This window comes from Pleurodeles waltl, chromosome 4_1, assembly GCF_031143425.1.
Source record: "Pleurodeles waltl isolate 20211129_DDA chromosome 4_1, aPleWal1.hap1.20221129, whole genome shotgun sequence".
Taxonomy (NCBI): Eukaryota; Metazoa; Chordata; class Amphibia; order Caudata; family Salamandridae; genus Pleurodeles; species Pleurodeles waltl.
Window position 1 is genome coordinate 456,499,645 of NC_090442.1, and position 13,406 is coordinate 456,513,050.

General features: G+C 45.2%; 1 protein-coding gene across 3 annotated transcripts in view; it reads left to right on the forward strand.

Annotated features, from left to right (window-relative positions):
• The window catches only part of DMTF1 (cyclin D binding myb like transcription factor 1), a 330,757-nt gene that overhangs the window by 272,258 nt on the left and 45,093 nt on the right, over positions 1-13,406 (forward strand). For all 3 annotated transcript variants that reach the window (XM_069228717.1, XM_069228718.1, XM_069228719.1), the window contains one exon: positions 9,916-10,060. In XM_069228717.1, the coding sequence (XP_069084818.1) occupies positions 9,916-10,060 (145 nt within the window). The remainder of the gene's footprint in view (positions 1-9,915; positions 10,061-13,406) is intronic.

Genomic DNA, 13,406 nt, shown 5'->3' on the forward strand with positions numbered 1-13,406 from the left:
GCTTAATGTTGTGATTCATGCATGCGATTCTGTGACAGAGAAGAAAAAAAGTTGTATACTTGTAACTACAGTTCTCTAGCACTGGTATCTGGAATAGACTGATGTATGGCCCTCCATTCTCACTAGTCACAAGCTCTCTATTTTTCCTCCTTCCAGTCTTGTGCTATAGAAAATCTGAGTTATAGTGGCCTCTGGTGGAGTGAATTGTATTTTTCTTTCACATCATTGGTTGTACTTTGGGTCTTTTCTATCATGGTGGGTTGGCTACTAAATAGATTTGTTCTATTTCCAATGCTGTAGAAATGTATTTATATAGTGTAAGGAAATGCCTCCTTGGTATGGTTACCCCCTGACCTTTTGCCTTTTGTTCATGCCAGTTATGATTGAAAGTGTGCTGGGACCCTGCTAACCAGGCCCCAGCACCAGTCTTCTTTCCCTAAACGGTACCTTTGTTCCCACAATTGGCACAGCCCTGGCACCCAGTTAAAGTCCCTTGTAAATGGTACCCCTGGTACTAAGGGCCCTGGTGCCAGGGAAGGTCTCCAAGGGCTGCAGCATGTCTTATGCCACCCTGGGGACCCCTCACTCAGCACATGTACACTGCCTCACAGCTTGTGTGTGCTGGTGGGGAGAAAATGACTAAGTCGACATGGCACTCCCCTCAGAGTGCCATGCCCACCTCACACTGCCTGTGGCATAGGTAAGTCACCCCTCTAGCAGGCCTTACAGCCCTAAGGCACTATACCACAAGTGAGAGCATATGTGCATGAGCACTATGCCCCTACAGTGTCTAAGCAAAACCTTAGATATTGTAAGTGCAGGGTAGCCATAAAGAGTATATGGTCTGGGAGTTTGTCAAACATGAACTCCACAGTTCCATAATGGCTACACTGAAATCTGGGAAGTTTGGTATCAAACTTCTCAGCACAATAAATGCACACTGATGCCAGTGTGGAATTTATTGTAAAATGCACCCAGAGGGCATCTTAGAGATGCCCCCAGAATACCAGTCCGACTCCTAGTGCTAGGCTGACCAGTTTCTGCCAGCCTGCCACATCCAGACGGGTTTATGGCCACATGGGAAGAGTGCCTTTGTCACCCTGTGGCCAGGAACAAAGCCTGTACTGGGTGGAGGTGCTTCTCACCTCCCCATGCAGGAACTGTAGCACCTGGCGGTGAGCCTCAAAGGCTCATGCCTGTTGTTACAGCACCCCAGGGCATTCCAGCTAGTGGAGATGCCCGCCCCTCCGGCCACTGCCCCCACTTTTGGCGGCAAGGCTGGAGGAGATAATGAGAAAAACAAGGAGGAGTCACCCACCAGTCACGACAGCCCCTAAGGTGTCCTGAGCTGAGGTGACCCCTGCCTTTAGAAATCCTCCATCTTGAGATTGGAGGATTCCCCCAATAGGATTAGGGATGTGCCCCCCTCCCCTCAAGGAAGAGGCACAAAGAGGGTGTAGCCACCCTCCAGGACAGTAGCCATTGGCTACTGCCCTCCTGACCTAAACACACCCCTACATCTAGTATTTAGGGGTGACCCTGAACCAAGGAAATCAGATTCCTGCAACCTACACAAAGAAGAAGGACTGCACACCTGAAAGCCCTGCAGAGACGACGGAGACGACAACTGCTTTGGCCCCAGCCTTACCGGCCTGTTTCCAGACGCAAAGAACCTTCACAGCGACACACCCGTCAGGGACCAGCGACCTCTGAAGCCTCAGAGAACTGCCCTGGACCCGAAGGACCAAGAAACTCCTGAGAGCAGCGGCACTTTTCAAAAACAGCAATAACTTTGCAACTTTTTAGCAACTTCCAAAGAACTCACTCTTCCCGCCGGAAGCGTGAGACTTCACACTCTGCACCCAATGCCCCCGGCTCGAGCTTCAAAGAATTAACACCGCAGAGAGGACTAGCAGACGACTGCAATTACGTGAGTAACCGGAGACTGCACCCCCACAGCGACGCATGCAGAGAGGATCCAGAGGCTCCCCCTGACCGCGACTGCCTGGAACAAAGAACCCGACGCCTGGACCAAGCACTGCACCCACAGCCCCAAGGATCAAAAGGAACCGAACTCCAGTGCAGGAGTGACCATCAGCCCAGTCGGTGGCTGGCCCGAGAAGCCCCCCTCTTTCCTGCCTGCACCGCTAGAGTGACCCCCTGGTCCCTCTATTGACTTCTATTGAAAACCCGACGCCTGCTAAGCACACTGCATCCGGCCGCCCCTGTGTCGCTGAGGGTGTGTTTTGTGTGCCTACTTTTGTCCTCCCCAAGCGCTCTACAAAACCACCCTGGTTTGCCCTCCGAAGATACAGGTACTTACCTGTTGGCAGACTGGCAGCGGAGCACCTCTGTTCTCCATAGGCGCCTATGTGTTTTGGGCCCTCCTTTGACCTCTACACACGTGAACCCCCAACGGTGGGCTGCCTATGCCCAGGAAACTGAACTTGTAAGTGTCTTACTTACCTGAGAAACTAACCAATACTTACCTCCCCCAGGAACTGTTGATTTTTGCACAGTGTCCACTTTTGAAATAGCTGATTGCTATTTTAACTAATACTGTGTATGTTACTGATCTAATTCAAAGTTCCTTACTTACCTGTGTGGAGTACCTTGCATTTTATGTATTTACTTTAAATCTTGTGGTTCTAAAATAAATTTTAAAAATATATTTTTCTATATAAAAACTATTGGCCTGGAGTTAAGTCTTTGAGTGTGTATTCCTCATTTATTGCCTGTGCGTGTACAACAAATGCTTAACACTACCCTCTGACAAGCCGACTGCTCGACCACACTACCACAAAATAGAGCATTAGAATTATCTAATTTTGCCACTATCAACCTCTAAGGGGAACCCTTGGACTCTGTGCACACTATCTCTCACTTTGAGATAGTATACAGGGAGTGCAGAATTATTAGGCAAATGAGTATTTTGACCACATCATCCTCTTTATGCATGTTGTCTTACTCCAAGCTGTATAGGCTCGAAAGCCTACTACCAATTAAGCATATTAGGTGATGTGCATCTCTGTAATGAGAAGGGGTGTGGTCTAATGACATCAACACCCTATATCAGGTGTGCATAATTATTAGGCAACTTCCTTTCCTTTGGCAAAATGGGTCAAAAGAAGGACTTGACAGGCTCAGAAAAGTCAAAAATAGTGAGATATCTTTCAGAGGGATGCAGCACTCTTAAAATTGCAAAGCTTCTGAAGCGTGATCATCGAACAATCAAGCGTTTCATTCAAAATAGTCAACAGGGTCGCAAGAAGCGTGTGGAAAAACCAAGGCGCAAAATAACTGCCCATGAACTGAGAAAAGTCAAGCGTGCAGCTGCCACGATGCCACTTGCCACCAGTTTGGCCATATTTCAGAGCTGCAACATCACTGGAGTGCCCAAAAGCACAAGGTGTGCAATACTCAGAGACATGGCCAAGGTAAGAAAGGCTGAAAGACGACCACCACTGAACAAGACACACAAGCTGAAACGTCAAGACTGGGCCAAGAAATATCTCAAGACTGATTTTTCTAAGGTTTTATGGACTGATGAAATGAGAGTGAGTCTTGATGGGCCAGATGGATGGGCCCGTGGCTGGATTGGTAAAGGGCAGAGAGCTCCAGTCCGACTCCGACGCCAGCAAGGTGGAGGTGGAGTACTGGTTTGGGCTGGTATCATCAAAGATGAGCTTGTGGGGCCTTTTCGGGTTGAGGATGGAGTCAAGCACAACTCCCAGTCCTACTGCCAGTTCCTGGAAGACACCTTCTTCAAGCAGTGGTACAGGAAGAAGTCTGCATCCTTCAAGAAAAACATGATTTTCATGCAGGACAATGCTCCATCACACGCGTCCAAGTACTCCACAGCGTGGCTGGCAAGAAAGGGTATAAAAGAAGGAAATCTAATGACATGGCCTCCTTGTTCACCTGATCTGAACCCCATTGAGAACCTGTGCTCCATCATCAAATGTGAGATTTACAAGGAGGGAAAACAGTACACCTCTCTGAACAGTGTCTGGGAGGCTGTGGTTGCTGCTGCACGCAATGTTGATGGTGAACAGATCAAAACACTGACAGAATCCATGGATGGCAGGCTTTTGAGTGTCCTTGCAAAGAAAGGTGGCTATATTGGTCACTGATTTGTTTTTGTTTTGTTTTTGAATGTCAGAAATGTATATTTGTGAATGTTGAGATGTTATATTGGTTTCACTGGTAATAATAAATAATTGAAATGGGTATATATTTTTTTTTGTTAAGTTGCCTAATAATTATGCACAGTAATAGTCACCTGCACACACAGATATCCCCCTAACATAGCTAAAACTAAAAACAAACTAAAAACTACTTCCAAAAATATTCAGCTTTGATATTAATGAGTTTTTTGGGTTCATTGAGAACATGGTTGTTGTTCAATAATAAAATTAATCCTCAAAAATACAACTTGCCTAATAATTCTGCACTCCCTGTATACAGAGCCAACTCTACGTCCGGTGGCATGTGTAGCTGCAGATACACATGCTGTGCATTATACGTCTGCCATCTAGTGTTGGGCTCGGAGTGTTACAAGTTGTTTTTCTTCGAAGAAGTGTTTTCGAGTCACGGGATCGAGTGACTCCTCCTCTTCGGTTCCATTGCGCATGGACATCGACTCCATGTTAGATTGTTTTCTTTCCGCCGTCGGGTTCAGACGTGTTTCCTTTCGCTCCGAAAGTTCGATTCGGAAAACTTAGAAAACGCCTTATTTTTGTTGGTATTGTATCAATCGGGTTTACATCTTCCATCGACACATCAGTACCGTCAGAGAAGACAGCTTTACTCGCCCTTTGGGGCGCGCGCGCACAACTTGGGCTTAGTCGGATCGACCGCGTGGAAGCCTCATGGATCGGACTCCATTCCAATTCTGTCCTCAGTGCCACGCAAAATTCCCATATACAGACCAACATCTCGTCTGTAATATTTGCCTTTCCCCAGATCATCGGGAGGAAAATGTGAAGCCTGTCGATCCTTCCGGTCCAAGAAGACGCTTCGAGACAGGAGGGCACGAAGCTCCGAACATCTTGACGTGGAGGAGGAAGAGATCATGCAGACAGCAGTCTCTGTCCGAGGTTCCAACTCCGACCAAGAATCTGAGGAGGACAGACCGGTCACGGCAGGACAGCATGTGAGTACGCCTGCCCCTGTACCATCACAAAGACAGAAGCATAAGGACTTGGGTATGCCACTGCCGGAAGGCCATGGCTCGGCCAGAAAAAAGACATCCGGTGACCAGACTGCCAGTTCGGCACTGAAAAAGGCCACTCCTCCGAAACCATCGGAGTCGATAAAAGGCTCTGTGTCTGACTCCAGTAAACATAATTTTTCGGAGTCAAAAATTTGGAAATTCCTTTCGGAGCCGAGAACATCCACTACACCATCTTTTTCGATACCGAAAAAGCCGGCTTCGGAACCGAAAAGAGCAGGATACACAGAGTAACATGGACTTTAAAAAAGACTAAAAGAAAGCCATAGAACCTCTGAAGAGGAGACTCAAGTACAGCCAGTACTTGAAATAATGGATGAGAGGCAAGCCAGGATTCATATCCACAAAGAAACCGGCAGAATCCTAACAGTACCTCCTCTAAAACCCAAGAGGAAATTAGCCCTTCAGGAGGAATTGGACACTACGCAGCCTCCAGCTAAAGTGCCAAAGCCAAAGGAGAGACCACCACCTCCTCAGTTGTCTCCTCCTCATTCCCCTCCTCACTCTCCACACTTGCACACACTTGCATACCTCACCTCCTACCAGTCCTATACCAGTGCAGTCACCATCACATTCGTTTGACTCACAACAGGACAGTGTATATCCATGGGATCTTTATGATCCAGATCCCATTCCCAACAATGACCCGGACTGCTATCCCTCTAAGCCTTCACCACCTGAGGATAGTACGGTGTACAATCAGGTTTTAGCTAGGGCTGCAGCATACCATGGTGTCACCATGTACACTGAACCGTTGGAGGGGGATTTTTTGTTAAATACACTCTCCTCCACACATTCAAAATACCAGTGGCTCCCCATGCTCCCCGGCATGCTAAAACATGCTGACCAAATATTTAATAAGCCAGTTAAAGCAAGGATAATTACTCCCAGGATAGAAAAAAAATACAAGCCACCTCCCTCTGATCCTGATTACATAACTCAACAAATCCCTCCAGATTCAGTAGTAGTAAGCGCTGCCAGAAAAAGGGCAAACTCACAGTCATCAGGTGATGCACCCCACCAGACAAAGAAAGCAGGATGTTTGCTGCTGCAGAGAGAGAGATTGCATCCCAGGCAGCAAATCAATGGAGGATAGCCAACTCACAGGCGTTGTTAGCTAGATACAACAGGGCCCATTGGGATGAGATGCAAGACATAGTTCAGCATCTCCCCAAAGAACATCAAAAAAGGGCACCGCAAATAGTGGAGGGAAGGGCAAGCCATCACCAATAAACAGATTAGGTCTGCCCTAGACGCAGCAGACACAGCTGCCAGGAGTGTCAAAACTGCTGTAACAATAAGGAGGCATGCATGGCTCAGGTCCTCGGGTTTTAAACCCGAAATCCAGCAAGCGGTGTTAAATATACCGTTCAATAAAAAACAACTTTTCGGCCCAGAAGTTGACACTGCAATTGAGAAATTGTGCAAAGATTCAGACACTGCAGAAGCTATGGATGCACTATACACCACACCATACAGGGGATCCTTTCGGAAACCTCAGTTTAGAGGTGGATTTATGCCCAAACAGCAGAGGCATCCACATCGCAGGCAAAACCAACCTACCAACAAGGTGGTTTTAGGGGCACATATAGGGGTCAATATCCCAAAAGTAGAGGGAAGTTTCAAACTTCTAAACAAACTCCACAGCACCCTAAGCAGTGACTTAGCTTATCCCCTTCCACTCCACACCTCTCCTGTGGGGGGGAAGACTGCAACAGTTCCACACCAATTGGCAAAACATTACCACAGACAATTGCGTACTATCAATTATCCGCAACGGTTATTGCCTAGAATTGATACAAACTCCCCCAAACATTCCACCAAAACAACACAAACTATCCACTGAACACATCAGTCTGTTACAGGAAGAAATCGAATCTCCATTACTCAAACAAGCAATAGAACCCGTCCCACAAGATCAAGTAGGGACAGGAGTTTATTCTCTATACTTCCTGATTCCCAAAAAAGATGGCACCCTCAGACTAATATTAGATCTCAGGACCCTCAGTCTTTACATCCTGTCAGAACATTTTCACATGGTAACTCTTCAAGATGTTATCCCACTACTCCAAAAACACGATTTCATGGCAACATTAGACCTCAAGGATGCGTATTTTCATATACCCATCCATCCTGCGCACAGAAAATATCTCAGGTTTGTCATTCAAGGAAAGCACTATCAGTTCAAAGTGTTGCCCTTTGGAATAACAACAGCACCCAGGGTATTCACAAAGTGCCTAGTGGTAGTCGCAGCCTACCTAAGAAGACAACTTAGACATGTCTTTCCATATCTAGATGATTGGCTAAACAAATCCAAGTCATGCGCAGTGTCAAAACCATACGCATTACGTTATACAAACCCTGCACACACTAGGGTTCTCAATAAATTACCAAAAATCGCATCTACAACCAGCACAAATACAACAGTATCTGGGTGCAATACTAAACAGTCAAAAAGCGCTAGCATGTTCAAAGACACAAAGAATTCCAAGACATAATCACACAAATACAGACAAATCAACAGTACACTGTCAGATTTGTCATAAAAATTTTAGGCATGATTGCAACATGTTTTGCAATTGTTCCACACGCAAGACTAAACATGCGGCCCTTACAACAGTGCCTTGCACAACAATGGTCACAAGCACATGGTCAACTTCAAGATCTAGTGCTGATAGACCGCCAAACATGCATGTCCCTTCAGTGGTGGAATTCCACAAATCTAAACAAAGGGCGGCTATTTCAAGACCCTGTGCCTCAGACCATAATTACAACAGATGCATCGATGATTGGTTGGGGAGCTCACCTCAACAATCAGAATGTATGGAAGTTATTAAATAAGCAAGACAACCCACTACTAGACAGTGCTATGCTAATAAATGGAAACTATGTGTATATTACTGTCAATATAAACAGATTGACCCTCTTACAGCATCAACTCAAGATACTCTATGCTATTTACTTCATTTACAGAAATCAAATTTAGCATTCTCTTCCATAAAAATACATCTTACTGCAATTTCAGCATATTTACAAAATATACAGCATAGCACCTTATTTAGAGTTCCTGTTATTAAAGCTTTCATGGAAGGTTTAAAAGCGCATCATTCCACCCAGGACACCTTCAGTTCCCTCTAGGAATTTAAACATAGTGCTTACACGACTTATGGGCCCTCGATTTGAACCTATGCACTCATGCCAAATGCAATTCTTAACATGGAAGGTTGCCTTCCTAGTCGCAATTACCTCATTGCAAAGAGTCCGTGAAATTCAAGCATTCAATATTGAAGAACCGTTCATACAAGTACACAAACATAAAGTTGTACTAAGAACAAACCCCAAATTTCTTCCAAAGGTAGTATCGTCTTTTCATGTAAATCAAACAGTGAAACTACCAGTCTTCTTCCCACAGCCATATTCTGTGGCAGAAAGAGCTCTACATACATTAGACATTAAAAGAGCGCTAATGTACTATATAGACAGAACAGAACCATTCAGAAAAACAAAACAGCTGTTTGTAGCTTTTCAAAAATCTCATACAGGTAACCCCATTTCAAAACAAGGATTAGCCAAATGGATTGTAAGATGCATCCAAACATGCTACATTAAAGCCAAAATACAACTTTTAGTTACTCCTAAAGCACATTCTACAAGGAAAAAAGGTGCTACAATGGCTTTTTTAGGAAATATACCAATGACTGAAATATGTAAAGCAGCTACTTGGTCAACACCACATACATTCACTAAACACTACTGTGTAGATGTTTTAGCAACACAACAAGCCACAGTAGGTCAAGCTGTACTCAGAACATTGTTTCAAACAACTTCAACTCCTACAGGCTAACCACCGCTTTTATGGGAGGACAAACTGCTTTGTTGTCTATGGACAGCATGTGTATCTGCAGCTACACATGCCACCGAACGGAAAATGTCACTTACCTAGTGTACATCTGTTCTTGGCATGTTCCGCTGCAGATTCACATGCACCCTCCCACCTCCCCGGGAGCCTGTAGTCGCTTAAGTTAACAACACTTGTACATATGTATGTATATATATATATATATATATATATATATATATATATATATATATATATATATATATATATATTTGCATTAGCATGGACATCTCTTTTCTTTATCACCTATATACCCTATTACTCCTACCTTACCCTCTGCGGGGAAAACAATCTAACATGGAGTCGATCCCCATGCGCATTGGAACCAAAGAGGAGTCACTCGATCCTGTGACTCAAACGCTTCTTCGAAGAAAAACAACTTGTAACACTCGGAGCCCAACACTAGATGTCAGAAGTATAATGCACAGCATGTGAATCTGCAGCAGAACATGCCACGAACAGATGTACACTGGGTAAGTGACATTTTTCATATATATATATATATATATATATATATATATATATATATATATAAACATGTATATATATATATGTGTCACCTTCACTTATATATAAGAATAGCAGGCCTACAGAAGTTGAGGAAATGGCTCACAGAGTGACATCCAAGATCCAAGAATAAGCACTGTCTTTTAATGGTGTAACCATGAAAAGCCTTAAATGCTAAGTATTATTTATTTCTCAGAAACTAAGTACGTTTAAAATATATTATGTTAAGAATAAAGAACAGTTTTGTTTACTTTGTCATTTTTCTTTGGTTGTCCAGGGCCTTGCATCACGCAGCATGGAAGAAAAAGAAAGACTGTCTGTAACTAACTGTGTGACTATACTTGTTCCTTCTCCACATGGATTTCTCCCGACAGCAAATGGCTTAGATTGCGAATCTCTCTTATCATTGACATCCTTGACAGGTAAACTTATTTGGTAGTCAAAATATTTCAGGTTACATCAGAAAATATTAAGGGACCTGAAGCTCTCAGACGTTGGTATTGCTGACCATGAGCAAGTTAATTCCTTATCCTATTGTTATCCTACACTTCTGTCATTTTTTGCCTCTAATCTTCTGACAATAATTCATTGGTCTCTTCTGACTGTCTCATGTGCATCCACTATTTAACAAATGCAATACCATACGGTTTGATTGTAGATATAAATGTTAGATGCGTTTGTAATATTCTGTTTGGGCAAGGATGAATCATTCATGTTTTCAACTGCCTCACAAATATTGCAGTTATCATGCACCGTTATATGAGTTGCACTTTCCATCTTCGATTGACTATTCTTTCAGGTAAGACACCGTGAGTACGGACTTAAAAGAAAGATCTCTCATCCCAATGCTCTAATAAAAAAATGTTGAGTTTCCACCCATGACAGGAAAGATAAACATATCTCTGATGTTTTTAGTCGGTCACTTTAACACTGAAGTTGCCAGTCACATTAAAGATTAACATCTGATATCCCTAATGCCATGACAGGGCTCAGTGGCTTTAAAATCATTGTCACCAGTAAGCGATGCAGCTATGATCCTTGTTTCAAGAGCTGTTATTGAAAATTACCAGCCTGGTTCATAGTCAAGGGGAGAAGGTGCATGCAGACGGATATATGCCGTATGTCTTTGGTTAGCCCTGGTGGATTGCATTTGTTGCACTGAATGCATAAACGTCCTTCAGGGTCCCAGCTGTGACCCATGGCTTGCCCCTTGCCACCGCTAGCACTGCACTTGCGACCCCTGGCCTCAGTGGTGGCAAAGCAGTACCAACCATAGAAGGTAAACATTGTTCAGATGAACGCTGCTTATCTTCTATAGATCCCATTAGGAGTTTTTTTTAAGTTGGAAATAAATTTAAAAGCGGAGTGCAAACTATTAATAATACAAATAAAAAAAGTAAATACATTTAAAGAAAACTCCCTTTTTTTTTAAATTGTTGAACGGGTCCATTACTGTGAATACTTGAAAACGTATATTTTTTTTAACATAACAGTCCCCTCGGTGTACTTCAGCTTATATATAACATATAGTCCCTGTGGAATTAGTACTAGTAGGCCTTACCTCTGCATCTCCCTGTGAACTAGCTAGCAGTAACTTCTCCCTCAGAGGTACAAACTAGGCTTCCGCGATGTAAATTACTATAACGTCAATGGGATTAAGATTTTGAGGCATTATCTGCTAGAATTCTGAGTCAAAGGTTGTATGGTTTAACTTCCTGTAATGGCATAGAGTTGCGAAGCAGGAGTGGCTCGCATGGCTGGGTGGGGTGGGGGGGGGGGCGCAGAGCACGCAGGAGAAAATTAATTTAAAAATAATTTTTAAAAACACTTACCTTCTTTGCTCCCGCACCGCTCCTTTCCCGTCGCTGCCTGCAGGCACAGGCTCCCAGCCTCCCCTGCTCAGAGCAGCGTCCGGATTGGCTGGGAGCGCCCAGCCAGGGTACTCCCAGGCAGACTGGGAGCCTGTGCAGCATGGCCGGCCGGCCAAAAAACACATGTGCTCTGAGGGGAGTGCACAGTGTACTCCCCTCAGCTCGTCACCCCCAGTGCCCCGCTCCCTTTACATGGAAAGGATAATAAACAGAGTTTATTATCCTTTCCATGTAAAAGGATTTGCAGTGGTTGCTTCTGGGAGGGGGGGGATGACGCTCCTCCTCCCATACGGAGAAGCCGTGCCCGTTGTGAAGTCACTTTGCTACCCCTGGCGTTTTAGTGAATCGAGGCATCCCAGAAGACTTTTTGCTTTTTTCCTAACCCAAACCATACTGGACTACTGTGACTTTGCCAGATTCACAATCCGTTGCAACCTGAATACCATGGATTCGATCGGGTCAGCCATTGGCACTAGAGTTGCTGTAGGAAGTTGGCTCTGTATGTACTATTTCAAAGTAAGAAATAGCATTCACAGAGTCCAAGGGTTCCCCTTAGAGGTAAGATAGTGTCAAAAAGAGATAATTCTAATGCTCTATTTTGTGGTAGTGTGGTCGAGCAGTAGGCTTATCAGAGGGTAGTGTTAAGCATTTGTTGTACACACACAGGCAATAAATGAGGAACACACACTCAAGGACAATTCCAGGCCAATAGGTTTTTATACAGAAAAATATCTTTTCTTAGTTTATTTTAAGAACCACAGGTTCAAGATTTACAAACAATACTTTAAATGAAAGGTATTTCACTCAGTTATCTTAGCATGTACAGTTTTGGCAAAAATGGCAATAAGCTATTTTCAAAGTGGACACAGTGCAAAAATCAACAGTTCTTGGGGGAGGTAAGTAAATGTTAAGTTCACAGGTAAGTACAACACTTACAGGGTTCAAAGTTGGGTCCAAGGTAGCCCACTGTTGGGGGTTCAAGGCAACCCCAAAGTTACCACACCAGCAGCTCAGGGCCGGTCAGGTGCAGAGGTCAAAGTGGTGCCCAAAACACATAGGCTTCAATGGAAATAGGGGTGCCCCGGTTCCAGTCTGCCAGCAGGTAAGTACCCGCGACTTTGGAGGGCAGACCAGGGGAGGGTTTTGTAGGGCACCAGGGGGGACACAAGCAGGCACAGAAAGTACACCCTCAGCGGCACAGGGGCGGCCGGGTGCAGAGTGCAAACAGGCGTCAGGTTTGTAATAGGATTCAATGGGGAGACCCGGGGGTCTATTCAACAATGCAGGCAGGCAAGGGGGGGGGGCTCCCCGGGGTAGCCACCACCTGGGCTAGGAAGAGGGCCGCCTGGGGGTCGCTCCTGCACTGGAGTTCGGTTCCTTCAGGTCCTGGGGGCTGTGGGTGCAGTGTGTTTTCCAGGCGTCGGGTTCCTTGAAGCAGGCAGTCGCAGTCAGGGGGAGCCTCTGGATTTCCTCTGCAGGCGTCGCTGTGGGGGCTCAGGGGGGTCAACTCTGGCTACTCACGGGCTTGCAGTCGCCGGGGAGCCCTCCCTGTAGAGTTAGTTTTCCGCAGGTCGAGCCGGGCGTTGGGTGCAGAGTGGAAAGTCTCACGCTTCCGGCGGGAAATGTGTGGTCTTTAAAAGTTGCTTCTTTGTTGCAAAGTTGCAGTTTTGGTGAACAGGGCCGCTGTCCTCGGGAGCTTCTTGGTCCTTTTAGATGCAGGGTAGTCCTCTGAGGCTTCAGAGGTCGCTGGACCCTGGGGGATGCGTCGCTGTTGCAGTTTTTCTTGAAGTGGGGAGACAGGCCGGTAGGGCTGGGGCCAAAGCAGTTTGTGTCTCCGTCTTCTCTGCAGGGCTTCAGGTCAGCAGTCCTTCTTCGTCTTCAGGTTGCAGGAATCTAT